At 42.5% G+C, this 19652-nt stretch overlaps 1 protein-coding gene across 3 annotated transcripts in view; it reads right to left on the bottom strand.

Moving 5' to 3' along the window:
- The window catches only part of ATP11A (ATPase phospholipid transporting 11A), a 791426-nt gene that overhangs the window by 554790 nt on the left and 216984 nt on the right, over positions 1–19652 (bottom strand). For all 3 annotated transcript variants that reach the window (XM_085622216.1, XM_085622218.1, XM_085622217.1), the window contains exon 2: positions 9754–9876. In XM_085622216.1, the coding sequence (XP_085478342.1) occupies positions 9754–9876 (123 nt within the window). The remainder of the gene's footprint in view (positions 1–9753; positions 9877–19652) is intronic.

Below are 19652 nucleotides of genomic sequence, written 5' to 3'. Positions count from 1 at the left end.
GTAATGTGCTGAATGAAACCCAACGACTTCCCTGAGAACAGCCTCGGGTCTCCAGAACTCCTTAGAAGCTCTTGATAAATTCAATAAAGATAATAAGTTAGCAGTCAACGCTGGCAAGTCAACAGTTTTAGTATTCAGCGACAAACGGTGTGAAATGAAAAGCTAGAAAGTCGGCCACACCACGATCGAGAAGCTTTCAACATTTTTTACTTAGGGATATGGATTGCTGCTAAAAGATCTGCCAACGAACACTGGTCCTACCTGAAAATGAAATTTGCCTAACTCTCATATGCCCTACGTCAGCTACACAACAACCTAAAGGCTCCAACGATTAAGCCAATACTTAAGATACTAAATGCAAAATTTCTTCTGTCTACTACTTACAGGCTGGCGGATTTCCCAGGGAAGTTAAGCACCTGGTTAGACAGCTCACAGTGAATTCTGTTTAGGCGGCTATTCTACCTTCCTAATTCCACTTAGCAATCAAAAATAAGGTTGTAATTTAATTTACCGCAACCCCAGCTGAAATTAATATACCTATTTTTGAGAAACTGTTACTCGTTACAGCATGTTAAGAGACATAATTTAGTGCACCCAACAAGATTATTACCTACAAACTATCTAAAAAAAAAAGAAGTTTTTTCCACTTTGCATTTAAAAGACCTATGAGGATTAAAAATCTCTCAATCTCAATTCAGACAGGCAGTAAAGAAAAAAAAAGCAGTCAAAAATTATTTCTGTTGCATGCGATATTGAGAGCTTGAGGCAAGGAGAAATGCTGGCTACACAGCAGAGAGCTTCTCTGGCAAGAAACTGATGAACTACCTTTCTTGTGCTTTGGCCAAAACAGGGAGGCGTTTTATCTGCATCTGCTTTTTATGCATCCCTCTAATGGAGTTCAGGCAACAGTGGTCAACATACAAAGACTACTCAAAACGCTGACGTTAGTGCAATTACAAAACTGAATCACTGATGCACATAGTTTGCACTTGCCCGGCTTACCTACCTAGACGCTGTAGATGGCAAAGACCGCTTTTCATTTAAAAAGGGTGTTGTTCTGTTAAAGATGCCCTGAAATATGTACTGAGCAGAGAGAATCTCCAAATAACCAGACGCCTTGTTAAATTCATAGCGGTACAAAAGGGGGTGGTGATGGACGGAGCATGAGAACCAATCAAACACTCACACCCAGTCAACAGCTCTGGGTTTGATCCATCACCGTTCTTTAGCCCACCCTGCCACCCCAGTTCAGACATGGCCATATGAATGTATGACATTGTTCTGCATTCTGTCCATCAACTGTTGTTTTGCATTTGTCCCCCCGAGTGGGACGGGTATGCTCAGACGTGAGTCCCGTGCTCTCCATGCCACTGGAATCAAGCTATCCTGGCTGAAGAGGGGTGAAACCCCGAAACCGGTCCTACGATGCTTGGTTCCAGTCCAGGGAGGACCTGGCTTGGCAGTTCGGGCTGGACTGTTCCCATGAGGCACAGGGTCAAGATTGATTTGCATATGGCTGGGTTCAAACTGGAATGGCATGGTGAGCATAAAAACGATGGATTTAGGCCCAGATCTCTGTACTGGGTTGAATGTATGACATTGTTCTGCATTCTGTCCATCAACTGTTGTTTTGAATTTGTCACCCCGAGTGGGACGGGTATGCTCAGATGTGAGTCCCGTGCTCTCCATGCCACTGGAATCAAGCGATCCTGGCTGAAGAGGGGTGAAACCCCGAAACCGGTCCTAGGATGCTTGGTTCCAGTCCAGGGAGGACCTGGCTTGGCAGTTCGGGCTGGACTGTTCCCATGAGGCACAGGGTCAAGACTGATTTGCATATGGCTGGGTTCAAACTGGAATGGCATGGTGAGCATAAAAACGATGGATTTAGGCCCAGATCTCTGTACTGGGGTGAATGTATGACATTGTTCTGCATTCTGTCCATCAACTGTTGTTTTGCATTTGTTAAATTCATAGACGCTGCCCTGTTACGCCTAAAGGCTAAAGAGACAGGCCCATACCAGCAAAATGACCACTGGTCTGATTTTAAGTTAAATTATAAACTTTTATTATCATTGTTTTATATCTAGAACCAATTAAGGCTTGCCAATAAGTCTGTAATATTTCTGTTCTTTTAGGTCACGATGAAGAATTTTGGAGGTTTAATTTTTAATAAAGCAGATGAGTTATATGACTCAAAATAAGACTGTTTGGATTCTCTACTCTAATTGTTAATTTTAATACTCTGTGTATTGTATAGTTTTTTATTAATTTTACAATAAACATTTACATTTTTTAGTTCATGTTAAACCCTTCTATTCAGCTTATATGGATTCACTTGCCTAAACAAAATGATTAAGTTTGCTATGCAAATCCTCTGTAGCTTCACCAGACTGACAGCCTGCTCCCAATACCAATATCATGCCAGATGACAAATGCACAAAAAAGGGCACACTACAAACTGAAGGTCATTCATTACCTATAAGCCCATCCATGTTTTTGTCATGGCTCACCAACATGTTGTTTCTGCTACACCACATGCCTCTCATCCAGTTTTCAGTTTTTCAGCCTCGTATGCCTCCCACCACATTCACTGCCAATTACCTGTGGGCCATCACTATCCACCCAGCATTTAATACTACTCTAAAAAGTCACCTCTTTCACCTTGCGTGCATAACAGCAAATAACCCACACACTTCCACATTCCACAGTCCCTCGGATTGCCGCCCTGACTCTCTTTACCTCCTTCTTAGTCCGACCACAGTGAAACTATGACTGATTAAGTACCAATATGCAAATATTAAATATACTGTGTGTTATATTCGTTCGTATTTGTAGCGCCATCATCCACCTCTCACTGACTGTACTCCCTCTAAATGTGTTTCCAGTCATGGCCTCAAGCAGGACTTCAATAATTATTTATTGCTGGACAATAAATGAATAAGTACCTCCTACTACCCTCTGGTAAGAGAGCTCAGAGGTTTAAGGCGCCCAATAATGTGCCTGTTGGAGTTACCCATTTGCAACCTGCAGGTCACTTGTTTGAATTTGCACAGGGAAAACTTAGCCATTCATGTTTATGAAGTAAAATGAGTACCACTGACACGACGAGTTCTAATAACACCTATTATTCATACAAAAAATAATTTCAGATCTACTTGTGTTTAAGGGTCCAAATTGATCTATGCAGAGAGCACCAAATCCTCTGCGCAATCACAAAGGTTTCAGTTGCCTGAAAATCTACCAGTAGTCTTCTGTTATAGAAAGTATAAAGTGCTGACCTTTTGACCAAAATGTACAGCTCCGAGTCTTTTTTTATTTTCACATTAGTGATCTAGGCCACCTCTCCATATCTAGAATTTCTTGATAGAGGTAGGTTTTTCTTTTCATGAGTAATCCTGGTAAGCATGATTTCATTCCCTCACCATCCCTAATTTTTGCAATTTTCTTCCCAATCAGTATGATTTTCCCCACTAGTTCATCATACATCACTAAACGTTAACTGTTGATTTACAAAATTGCTCATGCATGCCAACTGTTATGTTTTTTTACATCTGGCTTGACAGTGGAGTTATCGCAAAGCCTACTGCTCCCATTTCTATAAAATATACATAAAGTGGGATTTTGAGCCCTCCGAGGGGTGTATACCTCTAGCACCTCCTTCTATTGGCGGTTTGGCGTATCAGGCAACCTCTGGAATGCATGCACTGTAGTGCATGAGGGACTATTTCCATGTAAAAAAAAGTTACATTTTTTAAACTCCCCGGGAAGAATTGTATACAAGAAAGCAATGTTTTTTCAGATTACTTATTCACTGCAGCTGTTTATTTAATCTCGTAGCCAGAGCTCAAAATTCCAGAAAGTATTATTGGCTTTGCCAGTGGTTGTTTTATATTGTTTACAGAGTCTCTACTTCTCGCTGTTGCTCAGGCCATATGAATACACACATTCAAGTATCAAAAATGTCTAAAAACCATACATGATATAACCGAAGATCTGTACTCGCTTCTGAGTAGGGCTCTAGCTTGATTATCACTAGGCCAGCAACTATTCAGCTGGCCCAGCACTTTGCTTAGAATGTAGGAACCTTGAAGGCCCCAGCCATCTGCACACGTCTTCAAGTCACAAATACAAGGCATTTCTAAAACTTCATTCACTATGACAAAGTACTGATCAAAGAGGAAACTCTTGAAAAGCCTTAAATCACCGATAACTTTTATTTTGCAATGATGACTAATAATATCAGTGAGTGAGCATCTCTCACGAAGAAAAATGCCAGAGGGGTCCAGTCTGTCCTGTTTTTGGGGAAGTTCGCACTAGATATAAATGTGCAATAAAAAATACAAAACTGTTCTGTTTTTCTGAAACAAGGAACTTGACCAGCTCAAAAGTAACAATGCCTGTTTATGGAGTCTGAAGGCTGTCCATTCATGGGTAACTACAACTTGACTTGTGCCACTTTTAACTCAATGTTACACTATCTTTAATAAAAGTTCCTGCCAGTTTATTCTCGACTCCCCCCACCAGCCACGCCTTCTCAGCCCTACTGTGCATGCGCCCATTTTCCAGCTATCTTTGACCTATCATACGGTTGCTAGGCGAGACTTGCTGTTAATTAAGCATTTTGAAGCGCTACCCTCAAGGGATACTAAATAAATAATACACACACATTAAATACACAGAATGCCTTCTACGGTGTGGTTTTAAAACAAACATAGGCCAGGGTGGTATAATGTTGCATGTAGAACTGCAAGAATAGACCTAGGTACTGCTATCAGAAGTAGGGATCCTAATGTGGTAAAACTGGCTCGGCAGCAATACAAAAGATGTATACAAGAGGCCAAGAAAGCATGGGATGAGCAGCATTGGCAGGATCTAGAGGAAGCAAGTGGGATAAAAGATACAAGGTTGTTTTGGGACATTGTCAAGTGGGGCGGGGGAGGTCGCCCTGAATCCCCGGCAAATTATGTGACCCAAGAAGGCTGGTTGGACTACTTTAGCCCCCTTATGCATGCACCCCCTCAGCTGCCACTACTGAGGATCCTAATTACATTTTATATGCGAGCCCCCCTTTTGATAACAACGATGTAATGATGGCCCTTAACTCTGTGGCTAATGGGAGAGCTCCAGGGCCTGATGGTGTCCCCGCAGATGTCTTCCTCCACGATAAGACATGTTGGGCAAAATATATTGAAAAGTTAGCCAACGCTGTGGCATTAGGTGCACCAGTCCCGAAGTCTTGGAAAGGGGCAGTGATAATTCCTGTGTTTAAGAAGGGTGATAGAACCCAGCCGGGGAACTATAGGCCCATTAGCCTGATAGATACAATATAAAAAGTAATAAGGAGAATGCTTCTGCATAAAATATTAGATTGGGCAGAAGAGGAAAACATCTTATCTCCCTTCCAGGCGGGCTTTCGTAAATCAACCAGTACAATTGAACAGGTATTTCGATTCACACTCATACACTGGAAGACAGTGCTGCTGGGCAAAGGCAGCATTTATGCAGCCTTTATCGCCCTACGTGCTGCTTTCGACCTCATACCCAGGACTCAGTTATGGGCAGTACTAAAGAGGCTGGGTATGCCGGTTGAAATTTTAACTCTGATCATGAGGCTGCATGAGGGGAATTACGCCAGTATTCAGTGGGGAGGGTATGGAACAGTGACACCTGAATTCCCGGTTGAAAGAGGGGTAGGCCAAGGATGCGTCTTGGCCCCCACACTTTTCACACTCTATATTAATGGCGTGATTGATCGAATGAACTTGATAAGTACTGATGCTCCTACCCTGGCAGGTGTAAAAACCCCAATCTTAATGTTTGCGGATGACACGCTTATTTTATCAAAAACTCCGAGTGGACTTCAGCGTGCTCTGACGATTTTTGAGAAGTTTTGTGAGGACTACGGGCTGGAAGTTAATGTAGCAAAAACCAAGCTCGTGGCATTTAATCCGCACTGTCATTTTAGGGGTAACTTTTTTATGAATGGCCAAAGAGTGGAAATGGTCAGAGATTTTACTTATCTGGGCATCCAAGTTGATAAGGGCGCTAAATGGGGAAAGCACATTGAACTGGCAGCACTAAAACATCGTCAACATGCAGGGGTTCTACACTTAGAGCACAAAAAGTCATTGACTAAGCCAATTAAGCCAGTTCTCCAAGTCTACGAGGCTAAGCCTTTAAGCTCGGCTCTCTATGGCGCTGAGCTATGGGGGTTCGAGAAGTTAACCATTCTTACTATAGCTGAAAACAAGTTTCTACGCAACATCACAGGTCTCCCGAAAAGCACTCCCATGAAGCCGCTGAAATACGATCTGGGTAGAAAGGACATTGCAGATTTGGCGAGACTCCGTCCCATTTTGTATTGGCGCAGGCTCTGGACTACTCTGGAGCTTGCCCATTATGCTCTAGGATTCATGGATGTCATAAAAGCAGACGAATTCCACAAAATACACTGGCTTAGGGAACTGGCCAACATGTTGAAGGAAATGGGAATGCAGGGGCTGTGGGAAAACCCCAAAACAACTTTATTCCCTGCTAAAGAGATACTAAAGGGAAAATATTGGGAATTAATAGCGCAGCTTACATGGATTAAAGCAAATCCTTCCACAATGGAAGGACGCTTCCTCGAGTTTAAATATATCCCCAGGCTAGAATCCTATTGAGATCTAATCACGAAACCTGGTGATAGGAAGCTCTATTTCCAGTTGAGAGCTGGGTCCCTGCCCCTAAGATGACTCACCGGCAGGTGGGCCAGTGGAGATAGTGATATCTGTGTGGCATGTGGGACTCAAAAGGAAACCACTCCACACTTTCTTTTTGTCTGCTCCGCGTATTCTGTTCCCAGAAGAGTTTGCTTAAGTACAATGTGTAAATCCCTGGGGACAAAAAGTAGCACTGTGGCACTTAGAATAATTTGCACTAGCACTTTACCATTTATTTCTATTGCTGTTGCTAAATATTTGGGCTGGGCGTAGACAATGAGGAAGAAAAGATTGTTGTGACCAACTTTTTTTTTTTTTCTCTAAGCTTTGGGGATTGTTAAGCAGTGCAGTACCAGGTTTAACTTGCATCTAGCACTTTGATCATTGTACTGTGTATCATACCGGACTGTGCATCTTATATGACTATATTCTACTCTAATAAAATTTTGTATATAGTTTTTAAATGATTTTTATATTTTATTCCTTTTAAATCTTGTCTAAATGTTTTGGGAGATATCTGTATTTGTAACTGTTGAGGCGCATACATTTTTGTATTGTTAATGGAACGCCTATTGTTCGGATGCTTTTATGAATCTTATTCGAATAAAGCTGATTTTGATTGATTGATTGAAAAATATATATTTCTGAAGCTAAAGATAGGCACTCTTCTGGATTTATTCTGTCCATAAACTGCAATTAATGAGTGCAATGCCACTGTGGATTACATTTAGCAGACAGTCCCATGAAGAGACTAAGTGTCTAATCTATATATGACACAGGATAAATCACTCCAGTAACAACCTGGGTCAAACAGTTCCAGCCAAGCTCGCTCATCCATAAAGAACAATGTTCTTTATCAAAGAAGAAATCTATGAAAAGCATCACAGAAGGTATGAGTTACTAGTGTCCCCTTCAGATTCAACAGATGAAAATTGCCCTTCATGGTTGGAGGATCCTCTTATGCCACTGAAGTTATTTGTAAAGAAAAAAGTAGAAAAGGGCTTCTGGCTTAACTGAGCAGAGCATGTTGAGGCAAATCCAGCCGAATCACTGCCCTCTAACTAAAATCTCAGGGAATACTTAAAGTCTATCCGTTTCAGTCGATGACTCTACCCCACTCGTACTCTGTTTAACAGGTAAATGTGAAGATGTCGACTAAACCTCAGCTTGCACTTTCCCTAGAATGTCATTCTTTATTACTCGCCAGGGACTATCAATACTGCCTGCCACTCCTACCAACTGAGCATTGTGTTAATGCCCACTGGTAAATTGCAGATTCAAAGAATGTTACAACAAGAATAAGAACTAGCCATTTACCCGTCTGTATCGAATAATTGTATGACTCCTAACAGCAATGAATGTCCAACTTTGTTAATCAGATAAGAGTAATTTGCTCAACTTTTAATAGGATGTCTACATTTTTCAGCTAGTGATGTCAAATGCCTTCAAATGAAAGGGGCTGGACCTGACCGTCAGGTAAAAACGAGTATAGCAACATTGACACAATGAGTTAATTCGCTGCTTTCAGGGGTTCATTTGTAAAAGAATAAGTGCTGCTACCCACAACTCTGCTGAGAAGCCCATGGCCTGCACTATCAAAGGTCAGTGCGCCGAATACCAAGGCTACGTGGTATTGAATCCACCTTATGGCACTTTAATTCGCTACCAGACACTCCTTGCCCATTTTAAAAAAAACTTGCGTAAGGTCCTGCTTTCTTCGTTTGTGACAGTTTTCCAGTCTTTCTTTTCCGTCTACTTTCCCCTTTGTTGTTTTTCCCTCCCTTGCTCTCTGTAAAAGTATGATGAGGAAAAAATAAGTGCTGATCCCCAAAAATAAGTGCCAGTGAAGCTCACCGACAAGCACCAGTTCAAATTAAGCACTGGCTGCCTTCCTGCTGGCTCAGTTACACCTCTATGAACAACCTATCCGAGCTGCAACAAAAACTAGAGCCACTTACTATAGTCTATAACATTGGCAAGAGAAAGGTGCAAACGTTCGTTGTCAAGTTACAGGGAGGGCAGGGTTAGCAAGCAAAACTGCAAAAGGGTCGTGCAATGAATGCAAACTGAAAGGGACTCATCAAAGAGGTGTGTGGTTGCACAATCATTTCCCACAATCTGCAAAGTAAATTACAAATTATAGGAAAGCAAACAAAAAAAGAAGTTTAGTCACAATGCTGTCCACCAAAGTAATTTGTTATTCACAAAGATTACTAATAGATGTGTACATTAATGTCAGGGGCCAGCTCAAATCAGGTCGATCAGTACATGATTTTTCACAATATTCTGGGGTGGTCACTGAGCAATTCCTTCACTGAAACATATTCCAAGAGGGCCAACACAACGCCAGATTTCCACAATAACCACACAGAATGAACTTATTTACAGTTATGTAAGCAGGAATCCTGGACATAATGGTTATCCTGAAACCCTCACACAGATCTGCCCCCACTAGGCCTATGTTAGACACACTTATAACTGCATCCAACCAGAGTCAATACCAGGGACTCACCAATGCTGGGGGGGGCCTATAGCTGCTGATTCAGGCTGTGAAATGAAAACTTTTCCATGTTTCCAGATTGCGAAATTGACATTATTTTTCAACAGTTTTCACTAGCTCATGTTAGGAGAGGGAAAGATTCACAAATTTGGGCATTGTTGTTTCTAGGTTTTACGCAGTGCCAGAAGGACACTTGTAAAAAAAAATTGGAAATGTCTAGTTTTTGCTTTTTATATGAGCTTGTTAAGCACTTTAACCTGCAGGTATCCAAACTCTGCAATTGGAACTGCCTAGATCAGTGCCGGGGGACTTCTGGTATGCTGTCCATCATCCTGGCAAAAGGCAGGAAGACCATTAGTAAATAGGAGTAGGTAAGTTCTCAATACACTCTACTAGTAGTATTGTGGTCCTTGTTTTTGAGAACTGTACAACAGTACTGTGAAGAGTATAAGGTTCATTCTTTTTTGTTTTTTTAACGTTTTTTTTTTTTGTTTTGACATTCATTCAGCTAAGACTGGACAAGTCACATTTCTAGGAAGAAAACCATCTTACCTTTGCAGAGACTATTCTGTTGTCAGGATATCTTTGCAGAATATATGCATCTGTGCCAGGAGGGGGTTCTCGATGTCCAATGTAAATTGTGCGATTGTCTACCCAATCCTCTTCCCCAGCACACTGTAGTTGAGAAAACAAAACGTTATTAGAGGCTAACCCAGTTTTAGGCAATTTAATAACAGAACTGTGAGGGTACCACAATGTGCCACCTACTTAATCTAGCAGTCTGTAAACGCTCAAGTACCAACGCTAAACGTACAAAAGTTTTGAGTAAAAAAAAGATGTGCAATGTAAAAATATTATCTTTTTACCCTGCTGTCCCTTGTTCACAACAAATTTCCACTAAATGTGAGAAGGACAGTTTGACACCAAGCTAATGCAAAGTGAATCAGATTTTGGGGAAACAGGTTTTTAAATCCTAATCTTGGCAAAAGAACTGAATCATTAAATGACACTGGTAAATGCAATGTACATTCTGCTGTGAAGCTGGAATTCTGCAAAACTGGTCACTAAAAGGTTGGTAGGAAATCTTTACACCCCCTTCCTAAGAAACACCACAGCTAAACGTCATTCAACACCAGGTTTCTTTGAGACATTACTGTAAAACATTTTTTCTACAAAAAACGTGGTATAAAATTAACTCATTAGTGTGAGTTTGGATATGTCTCCCCTCCACATAGTGTGTGCTAATGATTCATTGCATGAAGGTCTAACTGAAAATGATTTGTGGCTAAAAATTCCTATCACATAGCGATGATTGTTAATTAAAGCAATATAATCGACAAAGCCAACATCACATAGTTTTAATAGACTACCTTTGAGCAAGAGTTTATAAATAAGTACGCTAATACCTCATTAAATATTACAGTAACACAATACGTGGCTAATACAGTTGTTTTTAGCTAATAAATGGCTCTAAATTAACCTTGTGTTCTCGTCTTTAATCTAGTGTCACCAAGCAATGTATTTAAGTATAGACAAAAGTTATGTCTGGAATGTTTGAATTCATCTCAGTCACTGGTAATTACTTGCGGCAGCATCCCAGACCATTGTTATTCTGCACACCATGCCACCTCAGTTTAGACCCAGCCAACTGCAAATCAGTCTTGACCCTGCTTCAATAAGACAGATCCTGCCCAAACTGCAGAGCCAGGTCCTTCCTGAACTGGAACTCAAGCAACTCAAGATCAGTTTGGCCCGGATTGGGGCTCTTCAGTCAGGTGTAGCTTGGTTCCAGTAGCACAGTGAACGCCCACGTCTGGGCTTACCCGTCACACTTAGGGCATCACACTGAAGCATACCAAGCTATGCATGGCTTAGGTGGACATATGAAAGACAGATTTCTGGAGCTGAAGGTGGTGATGGGAGTTTCTCTTGGGAGTACACTGAAGAAACTATTACTCATCCAACGCTGTAGTTATGTATCTCTCTGTGATATATATATCATGTGGATTCACTATTTTTAATTGTTTATCACCTCTTGACAATCCTAAAATAGTTTGGGATGTGGGTCTGCGATACACGTATAATATCTGGCAAGGCAATAGCTACTGTTACCAGCGATGTTACAAACAAAAAACAATGGATTACGCCCAGATCTCTGTACTGGGGTGAATGTATGACATTGTTCTGCATTCTGTCCATCAACTGTTGCTTTTACAACTTTCCTAACTGCACATCTTTAGCCTTGAAAACAGCACAAACTGTATCCAAAAGGAGGGTGTGATTTGCTCGACTGCCAACTCCTCGGTCTTTCAGTTGACTTTTTCAGATAGTACAAAAGAGGAGGACCCAAGAGATTTAAAAAAAAGACACAAATCTATAAACATTGGTACCTTTCACTTAAGGATATTAACTTGTAATTTCTTTTTATGCTGAACATAACATATCAGTCTAACAAGTGACGGTTCACCAACAACAAACTCAAATGCAAAGAACAAATGATCAATTAAATCTGTACTGCAGGACAAGAATATATACGTAGTTCTGCTATTTTTCACTTGCAGCAGTCTCATACTGTATTTGGATTCAGATACATACACTCTGCCATCCATCCATCCACTCTGCCATGCATCTATCCATCCACTCTACCATCCCATACACCCATCATTCAACCGTCCATTCAGCCATCCCACCTATCCATCCATTCATTCTTTCTGCCACCCACTGATCATCTATCCTTTCACCTGTAAGTCCAATTATCCATCCCCTCACTCTGCCTTCCTTTCACCTGCCAGTCCACCTATCCATTCCCTTGTTCATTCATCCATCCATCCATCAATCCATCTATCCATCCATCCATCTATCCATCCATCCATCCCTTTACTCCACAATCCTTTTACCTGTCCATACAACTATCAATCCATCCCCTTACTCTGCCACCATTTCACCTATCTATCTCCCTATTCATTAACTCATCCTTCCCCCACTCATCTATCCTTTCACATGTCCGTCCAACTATCCATCCATCCCTTTACTCTTCCATCCTTTCACCTACCCATCCCTTTACTCTACCATCCTTTCACCTGTTCACCCATCCATCCATTCATCCATCCCCGTACTCTGCCAACTTTTCACCTATCTATCCATCTGTACATTTACTCATTTGTCTAACCACTCATTTATCCAACTACTCATTTATCCTTCCTTTCACCCTTCCTTCCGTTCAAAATTCCTTCCTTCTTCCCTTTTCAATTTAACCAACTTTTGAACCTGCTTTCTCCTACTTGCTCTTCTATTGACGCTGTATTCCCTTTATAGTGTTGATTGTGAACTTCTGTCTGCCCAGTTGCAGACAGAAGAGACCCATAAAGAACCCCACACCCACTGTAATTGCTAAAGCGGGTGGCTTCACGGCGCTCCTGCCTCGAAATCATCAATGAAGTTCGAAAAAACACATCCACTACTTCTAAACATCCCTCTTACATAGAATGTGTCTGTACTACCATATTAGAAATATTTAACGCAGGCACATGCATAGACATCCACTGTTGGATAATATATTATCAAAGAAGCTTTTCTTTCTCACAGATCTTTTTGAACTGGCTTTGGTTCGAGCTAAAACTGACTTTAAAAAATATCTCTGAAACCCAAATAAGATGTGCTCAGCCTGTGCCGCTTTTAAAATGGAGTAGCACTTGCAACCCAAGCTCATTAACTCTATGATATATATGACTATGCATATCACTATGGTATTATCGGGGATTATTAATGATGTCATCACTGATTTCATGAGAGATGTCATTTAACAGGCCATGAGTGATGTAATACATGAGGTCATAAGCAGTGCTTAGCTGGGGAGCAAATTGTAATTAGATCAGCCAACTATAACTGGTGGATTTCAGTGGTTTTCAACGTTAGTTTTCATGTCATTTCAACACCTATTTACCATGTATAGCTATGTGCTTGTATTTGCTAACTGGCTGGTGCTTGACTTCGCTAACTGGATGATCTTAAGCTCAAGACTGAGATTCTGTTGTTCTGATCTGTTACTTCTACCTCATCTAACTGTTGGCAGCCTGGGTTGAGGAACCATCCCACACCAGACAGATTTGTCCACAATCTAGGTGCCATCTTTGACAAATTACTTTCCTTTGTTGCTCATACCTCCAAAATCCCTTTTTACTGTTATTTTTTACTTTTGAAATATTGAGGAAGGTTCCATCCTTTCTAGAGAAGGGTACACGTTTCACTGTCATCAAAGGATTAGTTGGTTAGCGAATTTATAACTGTTCTTGCCCTTATATTGACTTGTCGAAATACTTTATTCGTCGTCTGAAGCTCGTTCGAAAGTGTGCGGGAAGATTTCTGGTTAATTTTCCATATCGAACTCATTTCTGTCCATATTTAAAAACCTTATACTGATTGCCTGTGTAAAACAGAATGACCAATAAATGTCTATACATCTGTCAGAAAACTTTATATGATTTCAGTCCAGGTCTCCTATGGCCATTTTCATTTCAACCAACTGTCCCGTCTGCTTTGTTCTGTTAATTCTTTTACTCTAACAGTTCCTCAGCACAGAAAGGCTAGACAAGGTGACTTCACTTTGCAAACTTACAAGTGCTGGAACTCTTTTCCCATTTACATTTGCTCAATGAGTAACCATCTCAAGTACTGAAAGGCCTTTAAAACGATACTTTTTACTGTTTGATTGGCTACTCTTTCAGTCAACTAGCTGTATCGTGGATATGAAGCTTAGTTTTTAATTGTGCCTTTTACAAATCTGACAAATAAATAAACAAACGGCACCAGTAACAGTCTAACAGATCGCTCTGGAAACTTGCTCCCAGTAATGTGGAGAACATTTGGATATAAGGTGTACATGACACCCTCAACAGGCTTTAAGGCGGCAGATGTAGCCTGCATGCTCTGGCAATAGTACAGGCAGTGGCTCGCTCCGCCCCTGCATTGAAGCCAATTGCATCCGGGTCATGGACGATGAGCACTACAGCCCACAGTCCACAACACAGCGAGTCGGCGAGGCATTCAGGAAGTGATGGGAGGCTTAATCACAGATTAATGCTCTTCAGGACATTGTGTGTAAGACACAGGAGTTCAGCTGAACCAGCAACAGGCTCAATGTGCTACCCCCTTGCAGTTCAAGGCAAGAGCAGCCCACACGTGCAGAGGTAAGTGTAACTGGCCGTGAGGAGTTGAGGCAAGTTAGCGCTCTCAGACGTGGGTCTGCTGCTGTAGAGAGCACTTCAAGCTGGCCCCTCAGTTAATAGCTGACTTAGGGCAACACGGTTGGATGGAAGGGAAGGGAAGGAGTCCTGGCAGTAATACAGGACAGACTAATGTCAGCAGTCTAGTAGTAAGGTGCTTCCTCTCCTGCCTTGCTTTTTGGGATCGCATATCAGAGAACATTCTGCAGTTCTGAGAGCAATATTTAGTGCCACACAAAAGTAAAGGCAAAAGTAACAACAGAAACCTTGGAAAAGAGGAAAAAATAAAAAGATTAAGAAGAAGAGAAGAAAGAGAAGGGAAAAAAAGAAAGACATTCAAATAATAAGCACTGCATAGCACAATTATTCAAGTATGAGAAAACAACATTTCAAGGCAACTACCGACTCTAGCACTGCCAGCGCTTTATCTACCCCTTCCCAGAGAGTGAAAAGACGTGCACTGCAAGCTATGTAGGCAGTAGCATGGGCAAATCGAGGTCAACAGCTGAGGATAGATTCCAAGGCTGCTAAATGCTAGCAGGACAAAAAATCAGAGTAGGCGTGAGAGGGAGGCTGAATCTGAAGGCTACAGCAAGGTTAGAGAGCAAGAGTTGAATGCTCCAGGGAATACCGCCACTGTGTCTAAATTACGGGATATCAATTAGGAGGCACAAGCATGGAATATAGAGGAAGTGGTGTCATGCAAACAAAGCCTAAAGAGTATCCGCTATTTCTCAAGCAAGCCAAAGCTTCTGCAGTCATGGAAACTTTGCTGGTAGTAATGGTGCAGAAACACAGTTAATATCTCCAGCAGCGAACGATAAAGAGTATTTCCGATATGCTCAAATCCACCATGCGCTGTGTTCGGTTTTTCCGGACGCTGCTGCCATCCCCGAGTATTCTCCACTGGAGGATAGAGTGTTGGATGGCTATGTGCCCGACAGCACTATTTCTTTGATTTACAAGAAACTCATCAACGATCGCGCGGACTTGCTGCCCCGTCTGAGGGAAGCATGGACAGGCGATGGCTTAGAGCTGGATGATGAGGACTGGGTGTCGGCGGTGGCGATCCCGGCCCGCCTCCGGTTTGTACAGCTGAAGATCCTCCATAGAGTGTATGTCACAGGGCCCGGTTTGCTGCGTATGGGTTATTCGATGGATGGATTGTGTAAGAGTGGATGTGGCCTGCCGGGCACGTTCCTTCATATATTGTGGGAATGTCCGGAGATTGTGCGATTCTGGAACGGTCTTCATACTGTACTGGAGGGGGTCACGCACGTGGCCCTGTTGCCAGAGGCTAGGAGGTGTTTGTTGAATGTCTGGGAACCGAATGATTGCAATGCGGCACAGACGCAGTGGGTGACCTTGGGGTATATGGTGGCTAAGCGTAACATTGCACAGCTATGGGGCTCCCCGAGGCCACCCACGGTTGATGTATGGAAGGAGAATATGGACTGGTGTATGTTTAGGGAAAAGACGGTGTATGTGGCGAGAGGTAAGCCAGGGAAATGGAGTAGGGTATGGGGTCCGTGGAATTTATATCGAGGCCGTATCTGCGCCGCGCCTTTGCCATTAGAGGTCGATATTGCTTTGACCCCCTAGCTGCGCATTCTGCGGGAGTGTGTGATGTGTGTTCCATGCTTTGTTTTCCCATTGCCCCCCTTCACCGCTTCTGGACCAGAATCGTTTTGGACACTGTATGTTATTCCCCGTCCTGGGAAGAGCACGCTGCTATCTCGGACTCTCATTGCCTTGAGTGTGTGTTATGTTTAATAAAAAATGAAACCGTTGTCTTAAACCGCTCCTGGCCTATGGCCATGGTCTGTTATAGGTGCTTACGGACTGCCGGGTACTTTGCCGCTGGTTCATTTGAATGTATGGCGTTACACTGCGGGCCCTCGGGCTCTATAGCGGTCGGCCCTGGTGGTTGTAGGCCCTTGTATGTCTTTTATTGTGTGCTAACGGTTTCTAATAAAATAAAAAAATAAAAATAAAAATATCTCCAGCAGCAAGCCCAGTGGTAGTAGCAACTGAGCTTTCTGCTTCTATCAGCAGGTGCCTCCACCATTGGTCACTGGTTCAACCATCTCGCTCCTTAATGCTCGGGAGTAGCTCTCCCCCAATCCCAGGAATGGACAAGGGGGAGACTGCTTCCGGAAAGATAAGTATTAGGCTGCTATCAAAAGCCTTCTTGATACCATATTGTTGGAGATAAGAGAACTGAAGGTGTCACAGGCACAGGAGATTGCTGTTCTCCATGAGAGACTATCTAAGAAAGAGGACAAGATGTCACAGCTCCTAGGGAGACTAGAAGCTGAATCCAGGATAGCTGACCTTGATGATAAGCTGGGATCTATACAGCAAGAGGTGTGCCACCTCTAAAAGAAAATCGGGGCTTATGGAGAACAAGATCGAAGAACTAGAGAATGATATGCGACGCTCCAATCTTCGTATAGTAGGTATTCCAGAAAGGTGAAAAGGCCAGCAAGTACCTCAATGGGTGAACTCACCGATTAAAACGTATGCACTGCCTGAGATTTCAGGGGATCTGACCATTACGAGGGCCCATTGTGTGCCAGCTCAACATCCTTCCAGTTCCAAAAACCCACGCACCATCTAGGTGAATTTTGCTGACTATCCAATGAAAGAGCGTATTTTGTCCAAGGCTACTGAGAGGAAAGGTTTCCTTACCCCGGAAAAACTCCAGTTCTGCCTTTTCTCAGATATGTCAGCAGCTGCACCCGGCGCTGGAAAGAGTGTATAAGGATGACAGGCTTATTTAGAACTGAGGGCACCCAGGCATCTATTGTACAACAGTCTATACCGAAGGTGCTAGAGAAAGGACAGTGTGATCTCTTGGCTCATTGACTGATTGATTGATCAATGCAGCCCCAGAATTCTCAGTTTGGGAGGCCATTAAGGCTATAGCACCTGAACACATCATAGCATATAAAGCTATCTACAACTTATTGTGAACAATACTACAGGGGCCTATATGAGGACAGGATGCATCGAGGCCTCAAAGTAAGGGTTGAAAAAGGCCAGGCAAAATCTTAGAGATTGTTTCATACTTGAAGAAATAAATAATTATAGAGCGTTACAGTTGTATGAGGAGAATCAGCAGATGGGCACTTTGGGGCTTGGTCTAACTGCATTAAACAGGATAAACAAGTAGTTAAGATAATCGAGAACCCTGCTACCCATTTGTTAACAACTGAGAACATGGACTTTGCCCAGGTTTTCCTACAGCATTACAGTAAACGAAATGAAAATACTTATTCCGCTCCACCTTCCAGTATTGAACAGTATTACAGTTCTATACGATTACCCAACTACCAAGCACCCTGGTGGATGCATTTCTAGAAAAGATAACAGTTGCAGAGGTCTTGGAAGCGCTCCACAAAATGCCTAATGCAAAGCATGCAGGAATTACTTTTTCCATCTGAATTTTACAAATCGTTTGCAAAAGAACTGGTACCGTTTCTAGCAGACTTATTCATTTTATAAAGTGGGGAGATTCCTTCCACATTTAAGGAATCCACCATAGAGAGTTTTATTTAACCCCTTCGCTGCTGCGGACATTCCGCCGCAGCGCTGGGGGTGGCAGGGGGGCAGCGCGGTGGGCCTGTGCTCATGACGGAGCCGCTCCGTCATGAGCCACGGTTGAGCTGTGCTCATGACGGAACGGTTCCGTCATGACTCCGCCCATTTGCGTTGTCCCCCCGCACAGGCGGGGAAACAGCGCCGCGTAGGCGGAGCGGCCGCCAACGGTCGTGTCATGACGGAACCGTTCCGTCATGAGCACACGGCAACCGTGGCTCATGACGGAACGGTTCCGTCATGAGCGGGGAAGGGGTTAAAGAAGGACAAATGTTCAATAAACGTGAACTTCTATCAACCAATAAGCCTGCTTAATGTAGATTATAAACTGTTGGCAAAGGTTTGGGCCTCTCGTGTCATTCCAGCTATTCAAATCTTAATTAATAGGCACCAGAGCGGATTCATATTAAACAGCCTCATAGCAGCAAATATCAACATTTTAATTCATGTGATAGATTACTTCATGCATAATCGAACCATGGCAGCAATAGTAACATTGGATGCTGAGAAGGTGTTTGTTCTATTTGGTTAATCAGGAGGCCTTGTTTTATAGTTTGCTTAAATTTGGATTCCCTGCAAAATTTATAACTATGCTCATGAATCTATATCAAGGGGCAGAGGCCAAGATAATTGTCAACTCTAAAGTTGGGAGTACAGTGACAATAAAAAGAGGCACCTGGCAGGGGTGCCCCTTGTCCCCAATTGTATTCACTTTTTTCATTGAGCAAATAGCAGTGAAGATACGCAGTGCAGTGGGAATCTGTTCACCAGTTGAGTGGATGCCTAAGATAAAGTTATTTGCGGGCGATATCATTTTGTATCTGACGACGGATAAGGCAAATATACAGGGGACTTGCCATTCGATTAAATAATTCACTAATATAGGTGGGTATAAGATTAATCAAGGTAAAAGAGCAGCTGCTTTTTAACACATCAGTTAGTGATCTTCCCATTGCTCTACAGCAAAAGGGCAGCTCCCAGAGTCCAAAACAATACCTGGGGACATACATGTCTAATAATCATTTTTAGTTATTTCAATTAAACTAAGCAACAATGCTGGGCTTTTGGAAAGATGGTGTCTTCTTCCTTTGACGTTGATTGTGTGGGTCGCACCTATCAAGATGTCTACTTTTTTTGTTTTTAACCAATTTTATTGATTTTCAGCAGTGGGACACACACAGAATAATCATCGCTGGATCAGTGAAACATATGAATAAATGGCGTTCCCATCCCATACAGTATACAAGTATTATGACACAACATAGCTGACAGGAGTCGTTGGTTCTTTGCAATAACTTTTGAACAATTTGAAACAACAGGTCAATTCAGCAGCATTATCACATTTCTGAATACTCTTAGTGGTTTGTAAAGTTTTCCATCTTTCCTTGATATTATCATTAAGACCTCTGCATAAAGGCTTACGTTGGGATGTGGGTCGACAATGCATTACTTGATCATTCCACGCTACATGCGGCTCGCTTACCCAGGAGTAAAGGGAGGCTGGGGGAAGGGATGGTGGAGAGGGAGAGGGGAATAAGGGCAGAGCGGGGAGCTTCATTGTACCAAGTGTCTGAAGGTGGGACTGTAGTTTGATGTGCCAGTGCACTAACCAATTAGTTCCTCTTTATA

The sequence above is a fragment of the Triturus cristatus genome, chromosome 8 (assembly GCF_964204655.1).
Source record: "Triturus cristatus chromosome 8, aTriCri1.1, whole genome shotgun sequence".
Classification (NCBI taxonomy): Eukaryota; Metazoa; Chordata; class Amphibia; order Caudata; family Salamandridae; genus Triturus; species Triturus cristatus.
Note: the sequence above shows the minus strand (reverse complement) of the source record. Positions and strands in the feature narration are given on the sequence as shown.